Source organism: Drosophila gunungcola, unplaced genomic scaffold (genome assembly GCF_025200985.1).
Source record: "Drosophila gunungcola strain Sukarami unplaced genomic scaffold, Dgunungcola_SK_2 000175F, whole genome shotgun sequence".
Classification (NCBI taxonomy): Eukaryota; Metazoa; Arthropoda; class Insecta; order Diptera; family Drosophilidae; genus Drosophila; species Drosophila gunungcola.
This window is the reverse complement of record NW_026453336.1, coordinates 28808-39612: the sequence shown is the minus strand read 5'-3', so window position 1 is coordinate 39612 and position 10805 is coordinate 28808. Positions and strand designations below refer to the sequence as shown.

The window sequence follows — 10805 nt, the reverse complement described above, 5'->3', positions numbered from 1 at the left end:
GAAGATGTATTTGAGATGACCTTGCTTCATATCATTCAAAATCTATCATGAAGTATTTACCCTTTATCTAATGCAAAGTCCCTGGATACTATCTGGTTGACCACTGTTGCTGGTCAAAAGGCCTTATCTTCTAATGTTGGCTACGCAGTGCGACGCCGACGTTATTTCTTGCCTTTGTTTTTCGATATTGTACAAATTCTTAAAGAAAACAAATTCTAAAATTTCGAAAATTTAATTTATTTGTATACCCTTGCAAAGAGTATTATAATTAAGTCCTTGACCAAACAATTATACTTTTTCCATAACTTTGTTGTTTAAACACTTGTTTAAAAAAGCGCTAGTGATGATGATGAGTGAGAAAGTGAGTCCTACCTGTTAAATGAATTATTAAAAATGTTGCCACGCGGTCCATTGAAGAGAATATGTTTCTTACCTTTAAGTCGCATGGATTGGTTTATTTGCTTAGACTTTAATTTGGACTTAAAAACATGAAATGGTTGACTTTTTAACGGGATATAGAAATTTAGATTTTTTTCCTAAGTCACCCAGCATGCTGGAGAGGTTGCACCTTCCAGTTAAGCACTACTGGCAGGATTGGAAAGTATCTCGCAGCATTGGAAAATTATATTTGTTTGTCCACCACCATTTTGCAACAACAGAAGTCTTGCAGGTGACAGCTGTGATATGGCATTTATAGTCCGAAAAAATTTTCGACAAGCTGCTATTCCTGTAATAATTTCGCGATTGCTGTTCTCAACCATCCCAAAGGTCTCCCACACTAGACCCGGACCACGTTTACTTAAAATCTTGTATCCACCGATATTTAATTTGTTATTAATTACAACCATATCAATGTATGACTTTAAATTCTATGTAAATATCAACATTTAAATTCTGGAAATTTAAAGTGCTCAGATGCTTTTAAGTCTCAGAGTTGACTTGAAACTTACTTGACAGTGGTACAAATCGGACTAACTCGTTTCAGGTAAGTGAGTGATGTATGACCTTCAAATTCTATGTACTTGGCTTACTCGACTTGAAATCTTTTTCACTTGTGCAGGACTCTATATAATAATTTCAGTAAGAAGTTTTTAACGCAGTGAACGAGACACTTCTGACCTTATAAACCCTATTCATGATCACTATCACTAAGAGAGTCGATCTAGCCATGCCGGTCTGTCCATCCGTCCGTCCTACTACGATTTACATTTGATTTGAAATGTCATACTCAAATAATTGAGGTTAAAATCATCATAAAGTTTTTCACTTCGATTTATGTGTGAAAAACAATATGTTAGCTTCTCGATCAATTTAGCGTCGCTTGTGATCGATTGTGTTTATCTCGTGCTCTGAGATTTTGTTAAGTTTTCATCAATTTCAGAAAGTACTGGCGTTTTCCTTTTAACAGGATTTGTTGGCAGAGTTAGAGACTAAATTACTTGCTAAGTGAGTCATCTAATCGTAAAAAAGTCGAGCCCATTAAATTCAGTTTCAGGAAAGGATTCTGCCCCAATTCCAATTTTAAATGCTTGTAATAAGTCTTTACCGGCACCTTGCTGATCACTGTTTAAGTTGTAGAGCAGCCAGGTGGATCAATATTTAAGGTGTTCAAGGTGTTAGTGGTGGTAAAAAGAATCTTTCTTTTGTTTCCCATAGGAAATAATTACTTGTTTCTCGATTTACCCCCGAAACCACATCTGATGATGACAGCTGAACAATTTAAATTTTCAGACTTTTGCAAGGTTTCCTTTTTTAAAATATCTGTTCCTAATTATAAAAGAATTTGTTTCTAACAGACAAATAAATAAAAATCGGAGTCCCAAAATTTTCTAGCCTAGCAAAATGTAAGGGGACTTTATATAAAGTAACTGTATTTTTATCCCGGTATTAAGAGAAAGTTCTTTTTTAAGGGAGTTGGAGACCAAAACACAACATACTCTCCAGGGCCGGACGGGCTTCCTGGGTGCGCTTAAAACTTAAACTGTTTCAATTGTCTACCTCAAGATCCATTTTTTCAACTATCTGAAAAGATTCTTTTGTTATTCCACTCCATAAAAAGGGAGGAAATTCGGTTGTTCAAAATTATGCGGTATTTCTAAATTGCAATTTCTAAAGCATTGGAGCGCGTTATTACTATTTATAAGCAACATTTGTGTTCCTCGCTTATATCAGAACGATAAACTCAATTGAGGTGTCTACGGACACTAAAATTGCTGATTTATTTGCCAAGTCCTTTCAAACTACCTATAGTGCGGATTCTTGTCTAAATTCAGAAGTCCTAGAGGACCAAAATGAAATGGAAGGTTTCCTTGCCCTGCCCTGATACCTATTCCCATTTAGTTTGTGAAATTATAACGAAACGCCGCCGTAAATGCGACATTAATAAGCTAAACTACTTGATTTCCGAATACAACTGGAAAAAGCTAAACTACTTGATTTCCGAATACAACTGGAAAAGTTTGTACAATTGCATGGATATGGAAAGAGCCACTGAATTATTCTCTAGCGTCTTAAACGCGTTTTTGAATGAATGCGTTCCTGACTGCCTTCCTCCAAAACTTAACAGACCTCAGTGGTTTACACAAGAGCTTCACAATGCCTTAACTATTTGTAAACCGATTCTTAAACTGTTTCATTTGTCTACCTCAAGAAAAGATTTTTTTGTTATTCCACTCTATAAAAAGGGAGGAAATTCGGCTGTTCAAAGCTATGAATTATTTATAAATTGCCTGCAATTATTAGCAACATTTGTGTTCCTCGCTTATATCAGAACGATTAAGCTCAATTGAGGCAAATACTGAAATTGCTGATTTATTTGCCAAGTTCTTCTACCTATAGGGCTGCTTCAATTGTCTACCTCAACATCAGTTCTTACAACTATGTGGAAATATTCTTTTATTATTCCAATCCATAAAAAGGGAGAAAAGTCGGATGCTCATATTTCTATATTGTCTTCAGTACCTTAAGCATTTGAGTGCATGATTATTTCTGACTTGCAACATTTGTGTTTGTGGTTTTGTTAAGCGAAGGTCGACTACCACGAACCTACTTGAATTGACATCTATTGTAGTTTAAGATTGAATAATAAATAGAAGACAGATTTTGATTCTGTTTACCAATCTTTTCTTTTATTTATGTTAGATAATCTCGTGATTTCGAATAATCTTTTAACTTGGATTTCAAGTTATTCAAATGGAAAAACTCAGAGGGTTATTTTCGAGTATTAATGTATGCTGATGATGTTAAGCTTTGTTTGTCCTATAATAATTTGCAATCGGGTTTCGGTTTCCAGTCTGATATTGATTGTATTCAGAGATGGTGTCAATCTAACGTCTTAAATCTGAATTGCCTTAAATGTAACGTAATTAGCAATTCTATTCATAATGTGCCACTGGACCAAATATATTCGGTCACCGATTTAGGAGTCTTCTTGTCTTAAAATTCGACAGCCACATGAAGTCTACTGTTAACAAGGCTATGAGTGTTTCTGGGCTTATTAAGCAACGCCTAACGTACCTACTTTTGTAAATCGTATAATCATGCTTGGAATTATATAATATAATTTGCATTTCAACCTCTATCCCGGTCTTAAAAACTTAAATTTTAACATATTAGCACCCCCCTTAGTTTTATGTTTTATATAAAAGCCTCTATATTATGTTTTTTGTGTTTTCCTCGCGAACTCGATTCATAATGTGCCACTGGACCAAATATATTCGGTCACCGATTTAGGAGTCTTCTTGTCTTAAAATTCGACAGCCACATGAAGTCTACTGTTAACAAGGCTATGAGTGTTTCTGGGCTTATTAAGCAACGCCTAACGTACCTACTTTTGTAAATCGTATAATCATGCTTGGAATTATATAATATAATTTGCATTTCAACCTCTATCCCGGTCTTAAAAACTAAAATTTTAACATATTAGCACCCCCCTTAGTTTTATGTTTTATATAAAAGCCTCTATATTATATTTTTTGTGTTTTCCTCGCGAACTCGATAACTGCCTACTATTCTAAAAGGGCCCGCGCTTAACAATCGCGTGCTTGGTTTCGTTGGGCCACTTGTTTGTACTGTTTATAGTGCATCAATGTTCAACAATATTTTATATGTAAATTTCTTTTTAATTCGTTTGGACATAGGAATGGGTTCATAGTTCCGAATTACGATTTTAATTTATACGAACAAGATATAGCTGAAATACTCGAATAATTGAGGTACAAATAGATATAGATAGATATAATGTTTTAAAACACAAACATGTACACGAAACATGTATGTATATTTCGAAATTAAGATGTTTTAAGGAATACCTAATTTATACAATAGCTGCAAGGGTATATCAACTTCGGCTTGCTGAAGTTTGCTTTCTTTCTTGTTTGTTTGAAAATTATTTATTGTTCCTGTCGCAGCCCCCCTAGCCAGGATGCATTGTTTCACATCCTCAATTCGATACTAACGCAGCATATGGAGAATCCAGCACAGAAATTTGACAAATCTGTTATAAGCCTTTGCGAAAACATTGTCACCACGGCTATCGCTCTGCACTTAAAAGTGGCTTCTACCTTTCTACCTACTGCTATTAAGTTCCATTACAACTTTAATTTACGTGATATAGCAAACATATTTACGGTAAGTTTTGAAGATATTTAGTAATTTATTATTAATGCAAGCTTTTTGCAGGGTGTGCTATATGCCAACATCGAGACCTGTCCGAATTCCAATCAAATGATCCGACTGTGGATTCATGAGTGTTACCGAGTATACGGCGACAAGCTTGTGGACTATACTGATATAAGCAGCTTCAAAAAGATTTTTACTGATGTCGTTCGCAAAGGCATTGAAGGCCTCAACGATGAAGTGATCTACGCCCAGCCACTTATTTACTGTCATTTTGCAAAAGGATTGACAGACATTAAGTATATGCCTATTACAGGGTGGGATCGATTAAAAAGTCTATTAGACGAAGCACAAGACCGTTATAACGATTACGTTGGCGCCATGAACTTGGTCCTTTTTGACGATGCAATGTCACATGTATGTCGCATAAGCCGCATTCTTGAATCATCCAGGGGTTACGCTCTTCTAATCGGCGTCGGAGGATCGGGAAAACAAAACTTGACTCGTTTGGCTTCATTTATCTCTTCATTAGATGTGTTTCAGATACAGCTAACAAAAGATTACAGCGTTAGTGATCTCAAGGCAAATATTGCTACCTTGTACTTAAAAGCTGGCGTCAAGACCAGTGCCTGTTGCTTTCTGATGACGGACTCTGAGGTAGCTCGCGAGCAGTTCCTAGTGCTTGTGAACGATCTTCTCGCCTCAGGTGATATACATGAACTGTTTCCCGACGACGAGGTAGAGAATATTGTTAACGCAGTGCGCAATGAGGTAAAGCAGCTTGGTATCGTAGACAATCGTGAGAATTGTTGGAAATACTTTATCGAAAAGGTGCGCAGCTTGCTTAAAGTCGTTCTCTGCTTTTCGCCGGTAGGAGCTACTCTTCGTGTCCGCTCTCGAAAGTTTCCTGCCCTAGTAAACTGCACCACTATCGACTGGTTTCACGAGTGGCCACAGCAAGCATTGGAGTCTGTTTCAATTAGGTTTCTGTCGGATATAACAGTATTACCGAAAGAACTGGCGTATCCGGTATCTAATTTCATGGCGTTCGTTCACAAGACCGTGAATGATATCTCCAAGCTTTATTTAGCTAATGCCAAGAGATACAATTACACCACTCCAAAATCTTTTCTGGAATTAATAGCACTCTATTCAAAGCTGCTTCACGAAAAAGTGAAAGCCAATCTTGACCGCCGTTTGCGTTTGGAAAATGGTCTAATAAAACTAGCAAGCTGTACAAAGGAGGTAGACGCCCTACAGGACGTTTTGAAGGTCCAAGAGGTTGAGCTTAAGGTTAAAAATAAAGAAGCAGACAACCTAATTATAGTTGTAGGAACTGAAAACGAAAAGGTATCCAAGGAAAGAGCATTCGCCTCAAAGGAGGAAAAGAACGTTCGTCAAATTGAGGAAGATGTCACTGCCAAGGCTAAACTCTGCGAGGAAGATTTTCTTAAAGCACAACCTGCACTATTAGCTGCTCAGGAAGCCCTAAATACGCTTAACAAAAACAACCTAACAGAACTTAAGAGTTTCGGATCGCCACCTGATGCCGTGGTTAGTGTTTGTGGTGCAGTTTTGGTGCTTTTTGCCAGCAAAGGAAAGATCCCGAAGGATCGCAGCTGGAAAGCGTGCCGCGTTTTGATGGGAAACGTTGATAAATTTCTTGATAATTTGATAAACTACGACAAGAAGCACATTCATCCGGACATTATTAAGGCTCTTCAACCCTATATTCAGGACCCGGAGTTCAGCCCTGAAAAGATTCTTGCAAAGTCATCGGCGGCAGCCGGTCTTTGCTCTTGGGTCATTAATATCAATCGGTTCTATGAAGTGTATCTTATTGTGGAGCCAAAGGAGCGAGCTCTTTTGGAGTCAGAGAAGGAGCTTAAAGATGCTCGTGATAAATTGACTGCGCTCAATCAAAAGCTGACCGAGCTGGAGGAGCAGTTAAATGCGTTGCAAATGGAATACGATGAAGCCCTAGCTGAAAAACAAAAATGTCAGGACGAGGCTGATAAGACTGCATTTACCATAGACATAGCTAATCGTTTAATTGGTGGGCTGGCTACCGAAAAAATACGTTGGATGGAGTCCGTCAAAAGGTAGTAAAAACTTTATATATAATTTTTTAGTTTGAAATTGGTTAATATCTCTTTAAAGACAGAGTTCTCTTTTGGTTTGGTTAGTAAATTTTTTTTGTTTCTACATTTTTGAGAGCAGAAGCGAAACAACCCAATAATTGTTTACCCTTTTTAATCGACAGTTTAACTTCTGGTATTCAACAACTACCTGGTGACATTCTTATTATCTCCTGCTTCATTTCTTATGTTGGGTGCTTCACCCGTGCCTATCGGCAGGAGTTGCAAGAAAAAATGTGGATGCCTGCATTCAAGAATAGTCAGGTAAAACACAATTTCTTAGTTCCAGCTAAATAAATACCCACGTCTGTTTTAAAGCCCCCCATACCTTCCACGGATGGAGTCGATCCCTTTGAGATGATCTGCGATGATGCACAAATAGCTGAGTGGAACAACCAGGGACTGCCAAGCGACCGAATGTCAGCGGAAAATGCTGCCATCCTGGTGCAGTCGGAGAGGTATCCGCTCATGATCGACCCTCAGCTGTAAGTTAACTTTTAAATATTTTGTGAGCTTTATAAATAATGAAATCCAAAGTCAGGGCATTAAATGGGTCAAGACAAAATATGGAGCTGGCCTCGTTATTCTACGACTTTCGCAGCGCAATTATCTTGATCAAGTAGAGCGAGCTGTCAGCAATGGAAGCGTTTTACTTATTGAAAATATTGGCGAAAACGTTGATCCGGTTTTAAATCCGCTTCTTGGTCGCCAGTTGATCAAGAAAGGCACTGTTTTAAAGATTGGAGATCGCGAAATAGATTTTAATTCCAAGTTTCGACTCATTCTGCATACTAAGCTGGCAAACCCACACTATAAGCCTGAAATGCAGGCACAGACTACACTTATTAACTTTACTGTGACACGAGATGGTCTTGAGGATCAGCTGTTAGCAGAAGTCGTAAAGGTAGAGCGCCCCGACCTGGAGGCCATGCGCACCCGTTTAACCCAACAGCAGAATCACTTCAAAATAACCCTCAAGTTTTTGGAAGACGATCTGCTGGCCCGCCTGTCTTCTGCTGGTGACAATGTTCTCGAAGACGTGACTCTGGTAATGAATCTAGAAAAGACGAAAAAAACGGCCGATGAAATCGAAGTTAAAGTGGCTGAGGCTAAGATAACTGGTGTTCAAATAGATTCAGCACGAGAGGCCTACCGACCAGCAGCCGAACGCGCTTCTATTATATACTTTATTCTAAACGATTTATTTAAGATAAATCCTATTTACCAATTCTCATTAAAAGCATTTACTGTGGTGTTCAACAATGCAATGCTAAAAGCACCGCCAGCTGAGAAGCTAAAAGATCGCGTCGAGAATCTCATAGATTCCATCACCTTTTGCAGCTTTGTTTACACCTCTCGTGGTCTATTTGAGCAAGACAAGCTTATTTTTCTCACACAAATGTGTATTCAGATCCTCGTGAATGCTGGTGAAGTGGAGCCTACCGAACTCGACTTTCTACTACGCTTTCCTTACATGCCTAATCAAACTTCAAACTTTTCTTGGCTAACTCATGTGGGGTGGGGCGGCGTACGAGCGCTAAACAACCAGGCAGCATTTAAAGGCCTAGAAAAAGACATTGAGGGTTCGCACAAGCGATGGAAAAAGTTCGTAGACTCTGAGAGTCCAGAAAATGAAAAATTTCCAGGAGAATGGAAGGGAAAGTCTGCTATTCAAAGACTCTGCATAATGCGTTGCATACGTCCTGATCGAATGTCATACGCAATGCGATCTTTTATTGAAGAAAAGCTTGGTTCAAAATATATTGATGCGCGATCAATGGAATTCGCAAGGACTTTTGTTGAATCTAGCCCCGAAACTCACATGTTTTTTGTTCTCTCCCCTGGTGTAGATCCACTAAAGGATGTGGAAAAGTTAGGAAAGATATTGGGTTTTAGTTTTGACCATGAAAACTTTCATAGTGTATCGCTTGGTCAAGGTCAGGAAATTGTCGCCGAAAACGCCATTGAGACTGCTTCACAGTATGGCCATTGGGTCATTTTGCAAAATATTCATCTGGTCGCTCGATGGCTCCCCAGTCTAGAAAAGAAGATGGAGTCTGCTTTAAGTAATGCAAATACAAACTATCGTCTCTTTCTTAGTGCTGAGCCCGCTGGTGACCCTGCCGCGCATATCTTGCCACAAGGAATACTTGAGTCAGCAATAAAGATAACAAATGAACCGCCCACAGGAATGATGGCCAACATTCATAAAGCATTGGACAATTTTAGTGACGAGACGCTCGAAATGTGTTCGAAAGAGACGGAATTTAAGGCGATTCTTTTCTCCCTGTGCTATTTCCATGCTGTGGTAGCCGAGCGTCGCAAGTTTGGTCCGCAGGGCTGGAACCGAAGCTATCCATTTAACGTAGGTGATCTGACAATATCAGTTTATGTGTTGTACAACTATCTCGAGGCCAATACACGAGTACCCTGGGAAGACCTGCGATATCTTTTTGGAGAGATTATGTATGGAGGCCACATTACGGATGACTGGGACCGTCGTTTATGCCGCACGTATCTGGAGGAATTTATGCAGCCAGAGCTTATTGATGGAGAGCTACAATACTGTCAAGGCTTCCCAGCACCAGGTATTTTAAAGTATGCTGGGTACCACCAATATATAGACGACAACCTTCCCTCTGAAAGTCCCTCTCTTTACGGCCTACACTCTAATGCAGAAATCGGGTTTCTGACTACTGTTTCAGAACGGCTTTTTCGAATTGTTTTTGAGTTGCAGCCACGAATGGCAGGCGGCTCCGGCGGCGGAGGCGAGTCCGTTTCGCAGGAGGATATCATAAAAGGCATAATTGAAGATCTGCTGGATAAAACTCCGACCCCGTTTAACATTTTGGAACTCATGGGTCGTGTCGAGGACCGCAGTCCATATATAATTGTCGCATTTCAGGAGTGCGAGCGAATGAACAATCTTATGAGTGAACTAAAGCGCTCTCTGAATGAGCTGGATCTGGGCCTTAAGGGTGAGCTTACAATCTCATCTGTTATGGAGGATCTAATGCTGTGTCTGTACATGGATCAAGTGCCAGAGCAGTGGACCAAGTTAGCTTACCCCAGCATGTTGGGCTTGCAATCCTGGTTCTCTGATTTATTGTTACGGCTGCGGGAGCTGGAGGGTTGGGTGGCGGACTTTCGCATGCCCTCATCTATCTGGCTCGCAGGATTCTTTAATCCCCAGTCGCTTCTCACAGCTATAATGCAACAGACAGCCCGTAAAAATGAATGGCCCCCTCGATAGAATGTGTCTCAATTGTGATGTTACCAAGAAGTGGAAGGAAGAGTTTACGTGAGAATTATGCAATTCCATATTTCTGGGTAACTATTAATCTTTTTTTTTTAATTTTTCAGGTCTGCACCACGTGAGGGAGCCTTTATCAACGGCCTTTTCATGGAAGGAGCCCGATGGGACATTAAAATGGGAACAATTGCTGATGCCTTCCTGAAAGAATTGTTCCCAGCAATGCCTGTTGTTTACATTAAGGCAGTTACCCAGGACAAGCAGGATACTAAAAACGTTTATGAATGTCCAGCTTATAAAATTCGGTACGTAATGAAAAATGATTTTAAAACCAAATTTGTGCGACTAGCTCATATTTGTTTATGGGTTCGTTACATTAAATAAAGTTGTTGTGACTGCCCTTAACTAAAATATAACGCAATGATATTTTGATAGTTTTTATTACTTATTGCATACTAAATATTGACTAACTATATGTCTGAGCTCCTTCTTCCGCCGAACAGTTGTCTAAACTCTCGACCGACTCAGTAATCACTCTGAATGGTTTTCCTCAGCTCACAGGCTGTCAATGCTGATTACCTATCGCCTGCCCACCTTTATCGCAGGCTCTCGGAGTTCGGTTTGGGTCTTCGTTTCATATTTGGTCCCACTATTTCTTCCCACTTTGCATACGGGATATGATTTATTAATTTACAGTCAATTCACAGTGCCTCCTCTTTGTGCGGGTACTTACCTACGATTCAAGCTGGTGGCCTATGATTTCTTTTGCATTCTCGCACCGTCCATTAGACTTACAT

General features: G+C 39.4%; 1 protein-coding gene across 2 annotated transcripts; it reads left to right on the top strand.

The window, feature by feature from the left end:
• Positions 1 to 4412: 4412 nt before the first annotated feature.
• LOC128265907 (dynein beta chain, ciliary-like) lies at positions 4413 to 10257 on the top strand. 2 transcript variants are annotated; one of them, XM_053002136.1, is made up of 6 exons: positions 4413 to 4629; positions 4681 to 6719; positions 6881 to 7019; positions 7074 to 7240; positions 7293 to 10056; positions 10119 to 10257. In XM_053002136.1, exons 1-5 carry the CDS (start codon positions 4465 to 4467, stop codon positions 10006 to 10008), a joined length of 5226 nt encoding a protein of 1741 aa, XP_052858096.1. In that variant the 5' UTR covers positions 4413 to 4464; the 3' UTR covers positions 10009 to 10056; positions 10119 to 10257. The 2 variants fall into 2 exon arrangements, with proteins under 2 accessions (XP_052858096.1, XP_052858097.1); XM_053002137.1 differs by lacking the exon at positions 10119 to 10257 and having other exon boundaries at positions 7297 to 7508.
• The last annotated feature ends 548 nt before the right edge of the window (positions 10258 to 10805 follow it).

What these genes read in the sequence shown, in the direction of transcription:
- LOC128265907 (XM_053002136.1), top strand. Translation starts at nt 4,465, where the DNA reads ATGGAGAATCCAGCACAGAAATTTGACAAATCTGTTATAAGCCTTTGC. An exon ending in ATATAGCAAACATATTTACG is followed by an intron (nt 4,630 to 4,680) that starts GTAAGTTTTGAA and finishes AGCTTTTTGCAG; the next exon opens with GGTGTGCTATATGCCAACAT. An exon ending in CTCATGATCGACCCTCAGCT is followed by an intron (nt 7,241 to 7,292) that starts GTAAGTTAACTT and finishes TGAAATCCAAAG; the next exon opens with TCAGGGCATTAAATGGGTCA.